This window comes from Anas acuta, chromosome 19, assembly GCF_963932015.1.
Source record: "Anas acuta chromosome 19, bAnaAcu1.1, whole genome shotgun sequence".
In the NCBI taxonomy this organism is placed as follows: Eukaryota; Metazoa; Chordata; class Aves; order Anseriformes; family Anatidae; genus Anas; species Anas acuta.
The window spans coordinates 11054262-11069263 of NC_088997.1; the positions used below are offsets into that span (position 1 = coordinate 11054262).

Below are 15002 nucleotides of genomic sequence, written 5' to 3' on the forward strand. Positions count from 1 at the left end.
CAGGTGGGTGCCAGTTTAGATGCCAAAGGCGCCCTGCCTGGCCTCTGGCTCTTAACCGAGGGGAATGGTTCTCCTGTCAGTCCTGCCCTCCTCCTGCTCGTGGCAGGCAGATGCCTTTGACACCCTAAGACTTGCAAATTAGCACCTGTTGGGGATGTTTATGTACCTGTGTGAAAGTAATAGTAGTTGTATCCCTAACACCAGCAGAATCTGGGCTGAGTTTGTGCTGCTGCTGTTTAGTTGACATTATTTTAAAATACCCAGGTTGTTGGTAGGAGCTCATTGCAGCCCAGGTGCCCCAGAGAGCTGTGAGCTCAAGGAAGCTGGGGAGCAGGGAGAGATGGGATTGGCACATTTCAGGACTTCTCTTTTGATTTTTGAGCCTTCTGGTGCATTTGGGTCACATATTTCGGTTTTTTTTTTCTGTTTTTTTTTTTTTTTTCTTGTACTCACAAAGACTGTCTTTCAAAGAAAACGCCAGCTGTCAAGGACATTACAAGTTGATGGGAATTAAAATGCACAGGCTTCCGATGAGTAAGAAAAATGAATGTTTGCAGGGAAACCAGGTTGAACAGTGCTTATGCAGCCTGGAGACTTGGGATGTGACCTCAGTAGCACAGTCACCATTTCCTTGAAGTTGTTGCTGCTTCCTTCCTGAGATTGAGTTAAATCTGAGAGCAGAGCAGCACGGAGAGGTAACAGGGCTGCCGGAGTCTGAGTGACTGGGAGCTCAGCCACCTCCTCCACTCCCTGAGGCACTTAGGGAGCAGCGTGTGTTCCCCAGGGCAGCCCAGCCCCTGAGAAACCCTCCTGGGGTCCTCTGCAGCCCCAGGCAGCACCCATGCTCTGGTGGGTGGCAGGGGCTCTGCGTTCCCTCCCTGGCTCAGGCCTGGCTCTGGAGCTGCAGGCAGAGGATGGGGAGAAGCAGGCGCCTAGAGTGCAGCTGGGCCCGGTCCATCTGCACTGCTTTGGGTAGGGACCAGGCAATTGTACTTGAATAAAGGCCTGATTGTGACTTGAAATGTCCCAACTGCTTTTATAAAGAAAAGCAAACAGAACCGGAGAATGGGCTGGAGTTAGAGGGGGCGTTGGAAATGCTCACCGAAGTCCCGCTGCACTTCCCATCTCCCTTCACTCAGGGGCTCTGAAGTCCAGCACAGAGCCTCAGTCTCAAGCCCCTTCTGTGCCTGGTCAGGAGGGTCTGGAAAAGGTCAGTAGGGTCAGGTGGGGTGGGGGCCCTTTAGTGCCACAGTTTGGGGTTTCTCCGAAGGCCACTGGAGTGAATGAGCGGCCTGCTTCGCCCTCTGCTGCTCTCAGCTCTTCCGCGGCTGTCACCGGAGATGGATCCCTGCAGCGATAACAGCGCGCGGGGCCGGTGCCAGTCCCTGTTCTCTGCCAGGTCCTCAGGAAGATGAAGGAGGTGGCAGAGGCAGCCCTGGCAGGGGAGCATCCCCGGCGTGCTGCTGCCACCTGGTGCCACTGGCTGCCCCCGGCCCCTCGGCTGCTTCGCCTGCAGGCGAGGCATTGCGTGGCACCGCCGGTGAGAGAAAGGAGGTGCTCTGGGTATGTGTGGCTTTGTCAGCGGTCACCAATTTCCCCTTGAAACTGTGACTTTGCTGTCATTAATGTAAACAGTGGAGCTGATTGGCAGGCAGGCATGCTGCTGAAATTAATTACGTGTAAAGTCATTGCAGTGGCGGATGGATGGCAGTGCTCCTCAGGGGTCTGGCAGAGCACAGGCTCTGTCCTCGTCCCTTGTCATCCTGCACACTTGGGTCACACCTGGCTGGCCTCTGCCCCCAGAGGCATTTTTCAAATCCTGGCGGTATTTTCCTCCCCCAGGCTCTTATCCCATCTGCTCATTTTCACCTTCCAGCTCTCTCCACGCCCCATTCTCTGCCCCAGCATCCTTCTCTCCTTTCTGCTCCCTTCCTTCCCCCTCAGCCCCTTTTGCTTCTGCCTCGAAACTGCGGTGCCCCAGGGCAGCTGGCTCAGCTCAGGCCACCCCCTCTCAGTGCACTTGGCTGCTCTGCACACAGCTCTGGGATCTCCAAAGCTCCCATCTTCTTCCTCCTTCTCTTTTTCTGCAGAGGATCTTGTTTCTTCCGAGAGAATATGAAGTGCAGTGCCAGCGTCCCTTCGTGCCTCCCCACACTTCCCGCAGCGCTCTGCTCCTTTCCCTGCGGCAGGCACAGCGTCTCTTCGCACCTCTGCCCCCTTCCTGTCTCATCCGCCTCTGAATCCTTGCCCTATGCAGTAAACTGTGTGGTCTCTTGCTTAAAGCAAAGCCACCTGTGCTCCTCTTCACCTCCCATGACTGACTTTTTCCTTCCTTCATTACACCCCCCATGCACAGCCAGCTTGGGCTGACATCCCACACGTCTCCAACCCATCTTTCCCCCTGCACCAGAACTGCTGATACAAAAACCTTGAACTTGGCAGGCTCTGATTTATTCTTACCTCTTCACCACTCAAGAGGTTCAGCTCCCTGGCTCCTGCAATCCCTTCCCTGACCTCACTCTGCCCCTTCCCACCCCCTCTGCTGCTCTTCCAGCATCTTCTGGGATTCACCTGGGTCTGCTCGTGGTCCTCGCATTGTCCCATGCTCTGCCTGACCTTGCCTACAGGCTCACACCCAGCCACCCTCTGCAGGTGGCGTGCACATGCTGTTTCTCCCCCTCAGTGCCCAGGTCTCAGTCAGGCTGCTCACCTGTCCCACTGTCACCTGTGAGAGTCCCTGGCCACTGGCAGCACTGGGCCTCCTGCCCAGTACCCATGCTCTGTGCTCGCTGGCATGGAGCAAGTCCCCAGTCCGAGTGCTGTTGGCCCGCGTGTCAGCCCAGGTTTGTGCTCTCGTTTGTGTCTGAGCTCTTCTGCAGAAGCTCCAGCACAGGGGGTACAGGCGGGGTCTGGCCACCACAGGTGTGCGAGATGGCAGTGCCATGGGCCAGCTTGGAGCAGGACAGACTTCAGACATCCTCACTGCACAGCTTCAACTGGGCTGAGAGAACGAGGCTTGGAAACAGCCTAATCCAAGTATGGTTTTGAGGGCCAAAAGGTGAAGTTCTCCTTAGGAGGGTGCTGTGCAGCCAGAAGTACTTACAGCTTCGGCAGCTTTCCCCTGTCTCTCCGCGATCCTGCATGTCCTGCTCTGGCCTTTGGGTGCAATCCCCGTGATGGAAGCCTGGGTGCTCCTGCTTTGAACGCAGGAGGAGCTAAACCAGTTTTCAGGGACGTCTTCTGATGGTTCTCTGTTAACACGAAGCCTAACAGTCTCAGGGCATTTTAATCATGAGCCAACCCTCTGATCAGGAAGGTTGGGGCAGTGCCTGCGGGTCCGTGTCCTGCTCCTCCTTTGTCTGGAACTGAGGAGGTGAGACCGTCCCGTCCCATCCTAGGGGTGGGTGATGCTTGTGCAGCGCTGCAGGGCGAGGGACAGCACCCTCCTCCACAGGAGAACGTTTCCTGCCTCCCAAATCCCGCAGGAACACTGACTTTGAACGTGAAATTTGCTCTGTGATCCCAAGCCTCTGTTCTCCAGGTACCAGCAGCCGGAGCTGCAGGGTGCTGAGGGCACCCTGGGCAGCGCTGCTTACCCAGAGACCTGTGGGGATTCGCTTAGTCAAACTGGAAGAAAAGGTATCTGATCCATTTTAAATTCTGTAAGCTGTAAAAAGGCTGGCTTTGTCAGAAGCTTGATAGAATTTATCCAGTTCTGAAACTTCATCTATCAGTAATTGGATTGAGTTATATCCTTGTCAGCAGAGTTGCCCAGAGCTGAGCATACTTTGCATAAAAAAAACGTACTGAGCAAGTTGTCTCGATGTTTTTTTAAGCTGCGTACACAAGCTTGTTTTACTTCAGATTACTTTGGTCCCTCTGCTGTGTGCTTGCTGTCTGCACTTTGGCCACCTGGAGGCAGCCCCAGTCCTGGCCCCATGATGCTGGGGACAGGAGCACAATGCTGGGCACATGGGGGCAGAACTGCCCTCGGGTCACCACCTCAGCCAGTGCCCCATTAGGTATCGCTGCAGCAGGCTGCCTGCCCCTTCCTTGTTCCTGCTGCCCTTCTTCACCTGTCAGGTATTCTTGCTCCGCTGCACTCGTACCCGGCCCTGGTCATGCCCACACACAGGTAAATTGGGGTACTTCTCACTGCAGGGTGAGCTGAATGCTTTGGCCCGCTTGCCATCATAATTCAGTATTGCGGAGATGGTTTTGAACCCTGGTAGCCCAAGCTTTTCTTTTGAATGTTTATTGATCAGTAAAAGTAAAAAAAAAAAAATCCTTGTTGTTGAAGACCAGCTGTTAGCGGCCTTCATTAGGAGCAACCCTGGAACCTGCAGTTTCACTTAAAATAACAAAGACTATTCTGCACAATCCACTTCGCATGTAACCGAGTGGTCTGACAATTGTATTTTTAGCCTGTAATTAGTTGAGAGGCCTGAGATGGCTGTTTTTTTTCATTTGGGATCAAAATAAGGCTAATTGGACTCCTGGTTGTTTCTTCTAACATCCCCTGTTTAATAACGGGACTGTTTTCTGCCATTAAGTACATTAGGACTAACTGCACTGTTTTCACTGAAATTAAACCAAAACCTCAGCCTGGGGCAGGCGCTGAGCATGGAGAGCCTCACTCCAGCTGCAAACAACCGTCAGCATTTCCTAAGCGGTGCAAAGAAGCCACAGGAAAGGCAAGCTCCCATCTTGCCTGGGGTGTGTGCTGAAATCTGCCCCGGAGCTTTGCCTGTCGTCTGCTGCCCTTCCCACCTCCCTGAGCTCCATCAGTACGGGAAACCTCCCCACGTGCGTGTGGATGGGCACAGCTCCTAAACCGCCGTGCTTCTCCCTCCCAAAGGACTTCATTCCCCGTAACATACCAGTGGCAGGTGCTCACGGGAAACTCCTCTGTGGTGCTTTGTTATTATTTATTATTTATTCCCCATTCCCTAAGCCTACATCACTGTAGTGAATCAAGCTGCACTGAAGACAGAGCTGTTAAGGTTTTCCTGAGCTTTTCCATGCAGCTGCCATAAATAGGTGCTGGCTGTTTATTTTCACAGTCCTGAGCGAGGCAGGCAGATGCAGAAAGCGAATGTTTCTTCCCATTGTTGACAGCCTAGCTGTTAGCTCGTGGAGTCAGGTTTTTCAGAGTACACACGCTTGATGCATTTGGATGTTGACTTGCAAAGTCAAACAGGTATTTGAGCCTGGAGTTGGAATTAAGAAAATTCCAGGGAAATTTTTCCTCCGAGGAGAATGGAACCAGGCTATTTGGCACCCTCAGCATTGCTCCCAGCACCTGCAGCAGGTGAGGGCAGAGGTTTCAAGATTAATTCCTGTCCCTGTCCAGTGCTGCTTCGGTCTCTGCCTCTCTGTTTTGCACTAAGAGAGACAAAGGTCCCTTGAGGAAATAACACCATTGTGTAACCCGCCTGAATCACGTGCGCAAGAGGGCTGTGGGGAGAACAAATTAAGGTTTTATGGGAGCTCTCGACTCTGACACTTCCTTGTTATCTGAGGGCTTGGCTCCGAGATTAATAATCCTGGAGAAGGATACAGGCTATAAAAACATGAGAACAACACGAATTGTTTTCCTGCTTCACCCAACCCAGGTCTGTTGGGCAGCATTGCGTGAGCGCTAGGGAGAGCAGTGGGCATCGTGCTCCTACCTCTTCCCCAGCTTCATCCCTTGCCTCTGCTCCCCTTGTTTTTTATGCCCAAGCCAAGGTGGGCAAATTAGCCTGTGGCCAGGCCCGGTGCATCCCTTGCAGCTGTGATTTTAGGGCAGCTTCCGACCTGGAGGGCTTAAGCAGGATTTTAGGGGAACCTGGCCTGCATGGCGTGCTGCTGCACAGTGTGTGACCTCTGGGGAGAGTGGGGCGGTGGGACAGAGCCAGCCCCACGCAGCAGCCTCCGCGAGGAGGAGGAGCACCATGCTAAGTCCTGAGGCAGCAGACAGCATCAGCGAGGACAGCTTTGAGGTGCCGGTGGAGGAGCACATGAGGCCGCGTGAGTGAAGCTGTCCGCAGGCCCCGGGCTGAGGAGGACAGCTGGGGGCCCAGGGCCTCTCGGTGCCTTCGGGGCCTCCCGGCTTCCACAGGTCCTCAGGAAGGCCTTGCCTGGTGCTGCCCCGGCCTGCCCAGGCAGCGGGAGGAGGCGGCCACGTTCCTGCGCGCTGAGCTCACACGGAGCAGCCTCCTCTCGGCCTCCTCTCGGCCTCCTCTCGCCGCAGCCTGGCGGTGGCAGCTTGGAGGAGCGGCCTGGCGCGGGCTGTAGCCGAGGAGAACTGCAGTTACAGCAGTTACACCAACTTCTCGTATGAGGGAGGAAGTGAGGAGCTCAAACGGCCATTAGCAACGATTTAATACATCGGTACAAAGCGTACAGCAGGAAAAGTACTCGTGTGTCATTCGTCGTTATCAATAATTCAGATAGCTTCAGATTAGTGAACAAAGTGTATTAACATTTTACTTCCCTGGCTAATTATGCTGTTCACCTAATTTGTAAGTCCCTGCCTGGCAGCGGCTCCTCCTGGTGGCATAGTAAGCTACCACCAGTTGTTTTTCTCTATGTGAAGTCTTGTGTGAAGTGGCTCTTTTGCTAAATAGTGTGAAAATCCATTTTAGTTAGAAAGAGATAAACTGGATCAGGGTTTGATTTTGCAGTATTTGGCTTTTCTGTTTCCCTAGGACAAAACCCAGGGAGGTTGTGGCGTCTCCTCTGGAGATATTCAAGGCCCATCTGGATGCCTACCTGGGCAGCCTGCTCTGAGGAACCTGCTTTGGCAGGGGGGTTGGATCTGATGATCTTTTGAGGTCCCTTACAACCCCTTCAGTTCTGTGATGCTGTGAAAACACTCATTCCCATTGTTGTTTTTCATGCTTTGCTGAAACTCAGTTACCTGCTTTTAGATGTAAGGGAATATAGCAGATAAGTTTTGAACCCTTTCTGAAGTTCCCTTCCTTTCTCATTGTGTGCGTGGCAAGACATGAGAAATTAGCAGAAATGAGCTGAAGCACGAGGGCAGTTGCTCCTTCCGGATGGCACTGCTGCAGGCTGTGAGCCCTGGGGCAGGGCAAGAGCTCCCTCCAGCACGGCCGTGTTCCTGGATGACTTGCATGCTTCTTGTTCTTGGGGAAGATTAAATTTCAGAAAGGAATTCTCATTGCTGGCATTTGGTTTAGCCTTCTGACGTGTAGGTGTGAAACCTCACGTAATTCTGTGCTGGGAAAGAAATCCCAGAGCGGAGGGAAAGTGCTCAGTAGATGTGCAGAAACTCTGCTGTGTCCGATGCAATGCCTTGATGGTGAAAGGAGGAGTAAATCACATCAAAGAGATTTAGGCCCTCTCCAGTTCCACATGTTTTGACATTTACATTTTGTCTGAGGAGGGAAGAAAATCTTCACATGAAATGGTGGCAAAACTTACCCGAGGCATTGAACATCCCTGGAGCTTTGGCACACTACAGATGGCTGCTTGCTGCCAGAGGCTGGGTTTGGTTGGTGAGCTCAAAGCCACCTTCAGGCTATATTTAAAACTGAATATTTCTGGGAAAAAAAGAAAAAAAAAAAGTAATATTTAAAAATTGGGGGGGACGGGGAGTGCAAGCGACACACGTGTGCTCTGCTTGCATGTGCTGAGGGTGCTGCACAGACGCATGAGTGGCACCAGGGACATGGGCGCATGGTGCACAGCAATTGTGGTGATCTGATATCTCAAATGTCCCACAAAGGGTCCTCCCTAGGTCCTTGAACCCTAACAACCAGGTCTTTCTTCCCTCGGCTCCCTCAGCACGTGTTCCTCTGTAGAATGCCATGTTTTTTTCTGTCTCACTGCCATTCAGGGCAGTAGTTCAGTGTGTGCTCCATTGTCTGACAGGAGAATGTTTCTCCCCAGCTACTTTTCTCCTGCTCTTTGGTAACATAAAGACTGAAAGAAGTACTTCTACCCCGTTAATGAGCTTTCCAACTGTTAATTTTGAGGTTTACCCTTTACTAGAGCTAGAGGCTTGTACCACTTGATTTCTTGAGTGGGCATGGAAGTAAAATAAAGTGGAATTTGGGGAGGAGGCTGTGTCTGCTTCAGTCTTACACCTATGTTGCCCACAGATACAGTTCAGTTTCTCTGCCAGAGCCACTGTGCCATCCCCAAGGTGTGTTTCACACCTCTGGAGCCCTGGCCGCCACGTGCTGGTGGGGAGCAGGTCCTGCGTGTAGCGGCTGACCCTTGGGACATGGTGTCTCCCCTGTGATAACGACTCTGATACCCAGCATGTCCTGGAAAGGGCGCAAAACAGAGGTTAGCAGCGATAAATACAGAGCGCTAGCCTATTGCGCTCTCTTACTATAATTTTTTGTCTCTGTTCATATTGAGGTGTCATTGCTGTTGATCTGAATTTCTGCTCTGGGCTCTTTTGTTTGCTGCAGGTGTGTTTCGTGGAACAAGAGGAGACTGAGCTGTGATTGACCCAGGAGGTCCTGGACAGTGGCTGAGGATGGTGAGTACATATTCTAGTCCTCCTCTGTCCTGTGGGTTTTTTTGTTTGTTTGTTTGTTTGTTTGTTTTGTTTGTTTGTTTTGTTTTTCTGTGTGTGTGTGTGTCCAAAAATATGTCCAAATGTGAGAGAAAATACAAGAATTAGAAAGAAAAATACTAAACTATCGTGTATTATATATAATAATATAATGCAGAGAGCTCTGTAGTATGTCTGCAGTCAGGATGCTGTTGGCAGGAAAAATTTACCTCTAAACTTGTTATTGGAATATACTGGCAAGCAAAGCAAGTAAGACTGCAATCCTCTTCTGCCTCCTTGGACTAGTGATGTAGTCAATGATACTTTTCTTGTGCCTTACCGATTTATTTTTACTTTAAAAGTAAAGTTGGGATTTCTCCTTCTGTTCCACTATCACCTCTTAATGAATAGTTAACACCATGTTAACAATGTGTTTTGGTGGCACCAAAGTAGCAGAGATTTCACAATAATTTGTCAGAAAAAAATGTGGTTTAATAGAATCTGGAGGGACTGAAACACAGCCAAAATAGCCAGATTGCTGATAAACTTGAATAAGGTGACTCTAATGCCTCCAGCAAGAAAATATCCAAAATAAGCGCCATCTGATGAGAAGTCTTGAGATCAGGAATGTTGAAAGATAGGGTGAAGGTGTCTCTAGGGTAGTGCTTTGAACAGGAATTTGAACATGACGTGATACGCGTGTTTTACAGTGGGTGGGCAGCAAGTCTGTGCATTGCTGCAGTAGCAGTATCGTGATCAGCTTTATACTCACTGCTGTCAGAAGCATATCGTTATGTTGGAAGGAGAGCAGAGAAGAACAGCAGATGCAGTCAAAGGGCTGGAAATTCAAACAGAGGACTTGAAAATTTAGGTTAAACATGTCAAAAAAACTTGGCAGGCTGCTGAAGGAAATGGTGATGTCTTCAGTGGGATTGTCCCCCATGTGATCTATTAACAACTGCAATAGGAAAGGAGAATTGCTGTCTGCATTAATTGAACTGTCAGCTCTAGTAGCATAGAATCACAGAATATACTGAGTTGGAAAGGACTCACCACGACCATCAAGTCCAGCTCCTGGCTCTACCCAGGACCACCCAAAAAGTCAGACCATCAAAGCCTTGTGCAAGCACTTCTGGACCTCTGGCAGCTTTGGTGCCATGACCACTTCCCTGGAGCCTGCTCCAGTGCCTGACAAGCCTCCTGGTGAAGAACCTTTTCCTGATAGCTCCTGTCTGAGAACAGCTTCCTGCTGTTCCCTCGGGTCGTCTCACTGGACACCAGAGACAGGACCCGAGGGAACGGTAGTTATTCATGCAGTAGTTTTGGTGTAGCCCCTATCCTCGTGCTCCCTTACTTGGCTTAAGATCTCCTTTCCTCTCTTTTGGAAGAGCTTCTTGCCATGTTTCTGATCAACTAGCTTGCTTTGGGGTGGAGAGATGAAAGTATACCTTTGTTGTAACCTGATAAAGCATCTTATACTCTGAGTTGGAATTATTCTGGTTTCAGATTGAAAAAGACCCAACAGTTTCTCTATATGAGATGGAGATGAGATTGATGCAGATGCATCCAAACATTAATGAAAAATTGAACCTTTTTCTTTTCTTAAAATGACCTGATCTTATGCAACCTTTCCTAACGTGTCACGAACACTCAAATGTTGCAGTGGCACTGGTAAAGCTAACCAACATCTGGATAATCCTGTTCCCTTTCTTTTGTATCTGTAGCAGAGCATCTCACTGTCAAATCTTGGAAATGTCTGGATCGTACTTTGTGTCATGCTGAATCACTGAAAAACAACCTGCTCTTACAAAATTCCTTGTTGTGTGCATGTTCGTGGCTGTCGAGAACTGACTTAGGTCAGCAACTCTGTCCCGGGGCTTGCTTCTCTTGCCCATACCTTTTCATGCCCAGGTTAGTGAGAGTGTGGGAAGTCAGGAAACCTACTCAGGTTCCCCTTTGTTGAGACAGGGCTGCCTCCAGGCTGGAGGCCGCATGTCTGTGTCTGATTCTGGTTCCCTGAACTTCCCTTGTGAAACTGGAAGGGTCATGCTGCTTCCTCCTAGCTAGCAGCCCTTGTGCTTCATGGTAACTGAGGCTGGGAGAACTTGCTTTGCTCTCAGTGTCACAGGGAACCGATGTTCAGGGTACCACACAGCGTGTGGAGAGGCTGAGTAGACCCAAGCAAGGCTGGTTTGCGGCTATTCCAGATCGTGTAGTCTGAGAATCTCTAAAGGAGAGGACAGAGAGGAGGAGAAGTGAATGTATGTGTGGAAAATACATCAAAAATCCCTCCAGGTATGGTGGAAAAGGCCAGGGTCTACTGGAGAATGCTGCAGAGAGAGCCTGGGGGAGCATCTCTCTGCTGTACTCCCTCAAGTCAGGATCTGCAGCTCAACTTTGTAATCCTGAAACAATTTCCTGATGTTTTATTAGCCCTTGGTAGATTTTTTAATGGCCCTACCAAGGGCCATTAATTAATCTATCTGCTTTTCAAAACCAAGTAAAGATCTTCAGCTGTGCAGACCCTGGCCTTTTCCACCTTACCTACGGCTGTGACATGCTGTGCAGAGCTGTACTCCCAAGCTGTGGGCAGCAGCCCTGTCTGCCTTCTGAACCTGCTCCACATCGTTTCAGCTGACTGTCCCCAGCTCTTGTACTGGGAGTAGCTTTGAACAGTGGTGTTGCCTGTGTGCTGCTCCGTGCCCTTCCTGTAGGTCTGTCACGTTCCCCTTAGACAGCTGAAGCGCTCTGTTGTTTGCATCGTGCTCTGTACAGAAGGTGGCTCTTGCCTTTAATCCTTGTCTACACTCCCGAAACCTGTGTCCTTTATGGGGTGCATGGGCTGGAGCTTTAGACTTACTAAAACGTTGGAATCCTTTACTTTTCACTGGGCTCCTTTCATGTGCCTTGGCAGATACATATCCTGAGCTGGCCCTTACATAGTTTTAACCTTTAGGAGTTTGACTTCTTCTAGGCAAGAGGGTCTCCTTACGAATACCTGAAGATATCTTTACATTTTCAGAGGACCTTTTGAAAAGGATTTATGCATTTTTCATATTATACTCAAAAGTTCCTTTCTGGTCTTTGTTTTGTTTTTGTTTATTTTTCCTTTTGCAAGAAAAGAACCACACCCCCTCACCCACCGTTTTGGGAAGAGGGCATAGGCTTTCTGCCTCCTGGGACAAGGGGGAGAAAGCAACTTACTGTGAGCTGTAGAGATAAGCATTTATCCCCTCCTGCTTATCTGAGCTGCTTCCAGCAACTGAAGGTAGGGGGTAACTCTTACCCTCAGTGAGTCCTTCTGTGAGCTCTTCTGCAGGCTGTGACCTCTGAGCTCAGGGCAGGCCTGCTTCGGGTGCTGGAGGCTGGGCGCTGGTTCGTGGGCAGGTGGCTTCGGCCCCCTGCGGGGAGGGCTGCTTGGAGACCTGGTTCCCTGCAGGTGAGCTGAGCTGGAGTTAATGAGCTGTGATCACTGCGGTCAGAGGGCAAAGCACCAATGCCCTCTGGTTAGCAAGGGCATGCCCCAAAGCTGGTACCTTACTCAGCAGCACCCCGGTGCAGATTGCTAGCTTCTTGGCCTTTTCTGCTGCTACAGGTGCATGGTCATCGCTTAAGAGCTTTGACTGCTTTGATTGGAAGAATCTCTTTATTTCTCCCCCAAAGATTAGCTGCTGATGAAAATAACCTTAAAGACAGCACTAGTGGTGGTTTAATCCTTAACTTTGGCTAATGGAAGTCGTAAAGAGCAACCAGCACCTTAATAAATTACTTAAACTAACCCGAGGGGTAAGTCGGTGCGGGTGCAGCTCTAGCTGCATGCCATACAACTTGTGCTGCAGCATTCCCTGTTCTCAGCTGCTGTGGGTAGTGGGGCTGTCAAGATTTCCACCTCAACTTGTTCCCTTTGGAGGCTGCTGGCTGTTAGTAGGGTGAGGCTTTGCAGTTTAGCCATCCCGTCCCATCTCTGTGGCATATGGAGCTGTGTCATCCCTCTTCTCAAAGGCTTTCTGTGTTTGTTCGTGCTTGTGTTACGTGCTCACTTCTGGCCAGTTTTCTGAACAAGTATTAAATGTGTGGTATATCAGATCTACAACCTCTACTGTCATCTTGTAAAGATCAAAAGCTGACATTCGCCACCCCACTCCTGGTTTATGGGATATAAAGCAGGATGGGATATAAAGCACTCTTCACACAAGTTTAGTTTTTTGGTTTTTTTTTTCTGGAAGGCCATCTCAATGGCTCAGCAGCCTTTTGGTTCACCAAGGACCTCCTTAGGCTTTGAGGAAATGAACTGTTTTTGTAGAGAGACCCGAAACAAAGATGCCCTTCACATAGAGAAGAAGAGGAGGCAGAACAAGAAGTCCCATTGGCCACAGCTCATCAGCTGTCTGCATCAGCTCATGTAGATCCCCGTTATAGCAATTTATCTCACCCTGGTGCAGGTATCTGTGCTAAGCAGGAGGATAAATTTTGACTTTGGGACTATCTGCCCAAGACAGTTACCTCCTCCTGCTACGTTTTTTCCCCTGTTGTTTTTCTCCAGCTGGAGACAGGCCGGGGCAGCCCTAGGGACAGGGCTGTGGGTTCGGTTCTGCCATCTTGTGCAGCAGCCCTGGCTCTCTGTCCACATGGGTTCTCTCCTCACATAACCCTGCAGTGACAAAAAGCCTGCCCTTAATCATTAGAAGTGGTAGAATTGGTGCCCTCTGCCTGATGTGAGGGTATTTACTGTCATTTTGTGAAGTGGAGGACAGGAGTCTGTTAGGATTGGGCAGATGGACCCGTTCTCAGAAGTCTGTCCAGGGTGATGGTGGTGGCATCCTGCAGGGGACGGGAGCACTTCTCCTCCTCCTGCCCTTCAGTTGCTTGCTGCCACCTGTCTGCAACAGTCACGTTTTACTTGGTGAGGGGTTGCCAGCCCTGCAGTGTTTCATTTGCACTCTTTGAGGCACTGCAGACTTTGCTCAAGTGGCCTCTTGTTCTGGGAGGGGGCATTGAGCTGTAGACCCGCAGAGCAGGAGGGAAGCTGCGAGGTGGCTCAGCAGGCGGGTGCTTGCTGCTTGCTGCATTGCACTCTCCCTGTCCTGTAGAGAGCTGGGCCACCTTTTGACACCGGGATGTAATTCAGGGTGCTGAGCAGCTCCAGGCCATGGGATTTCAGTGCCTCGGCAGCAGTCCTGTGCTGCCAGCACAGACCCAAATGCAGCCTCCAAATCCCTTCTGGGACTGCTAGCAGGTTGCAAGCTGTTTACCTGTGGTGTGTGAGTGGAGCTGCGCAGAGGGGAGGGAGGAGCAGCACAGCATGAACAATGTGCATTGCTACTGGGAGAAAACAGGGTTAATTACTACTAATTGGCCTTACGAACATGTTGACTGTATTATATTCAGCTCCTCTCTTCCTTGAAGTACACAAAGCCTTTAGGATTGTTGTGGTTGGGAGAAATGCGGGAGGTTTCTCTCTTCCCCAGCATAAATGTACATGTGCAAGACACTCAGAGGAGCCCAGTTACGTGAAAATAACCTTGTCTTCCCAGTTCAGTCGTACGGTTTTTAGTGATAATGGAGGGAACGCCAGCTGCTCGGCTGGGGAGACATCTGACTTGGCATTTAGGAAATCCCTTGAGTTAAGCCAGCTAAAAGGAGGCTGCCGGCGCCCTGCACTCCCTGAGCCTGCTCGGTACTGCAGCTGTTTGATTGCACGGATGTGAGAACAGATATTTTGTGAACTAGGATGACTCAGGAGGCTAAATTTGCGGTAGGAAGAGGTGAAAGTGGTGGAGTTTGAAACTCTGCAGGCTCTTGACATGCTGCTAAGGCTTGGGGCTGGGTCTGCTCAGCCCCAGACTTGGCTCTCGGGCACAAATCCGAGTTGTGTGCGAGTTCTCTTCTAATGCTGCAAATGCAAAAAATATTTCTGTTGAAGCAGGGGAAAATCTATTTGTGGATGTTCAGGTCAGCTTAGGTTGGAAATTCAAAGTAATGATCTGACAAACAACCTCTTAACTCTGCGCAGCTGCAGCTTAGGTCTGTAAAGGTCCCTCTGCAACCTGAGCTGGAAGCAGCCCCTGTGCTGGGCCCTGAGCTGAGCTCTGTGTCCTGACCAGCTGGTCCGGAAAGTCTCAGAGCAGCTTGCTTACTTGCCTTGTCCATAATTTTGTATGTTGTAAACACGACTCATACATTCTATGCACTCAGTACGTTAAAGAGCAATGTGTGCATTGACTCCACTGAAGAGACTTCAGTGCTTTACGTATTGACAGATGTATTTTGCTTTTCCCCAGTGCATATCAGAAAAGAAAAGATGTTTTATGTCTTTTATAGCTATACTTTCTTTCCAGCATAAAAGACTTCTGCCACCTTTTGCTGCTCTGTTTTTTCAGCAGACTTCTGGCACTTACCCAAGAGGAGTACCCCCGGGGAACCGTTCAGATTTGGCCAACACAAATCCTTAACCTTGTGGATAAACCTCTGTTCTCCTGATGTGTTG

At 50.2% G+C, this 15002-nt stretch overlaps 1 protein-coding gene across 8 annotated transcripts in view; it reads left to right on the forward strand.

Moving 5' to 3' along the window:
- Positions 1–15002, forward strand: part of MTMR4 (myotubularin related protein 4) — a 53133-nt gene that overhangs the window by 7908 nt on the left and 30223 nt on the right. For 7 of the 8 annotated variants that reach the window (XM_068656378.1, XM_068656380.1, XM_068656383.1 and 4 more), the window contains one exon: positions 8430–8500. In XM_068656378.1, coding sequence (XP_068512479.1) covers positions 8498–8500 — 3 coding nt within the window. In that variant the 5' untranslated portion in view covers positions 8430–8497. Of the gene's footprint in view, positions 1–8276; positions 8302–8429; positions 8501–15002 lie in introns of those variants that run through there. The other variant, XM_068656385.1, reaches the window with a different exon arrangement.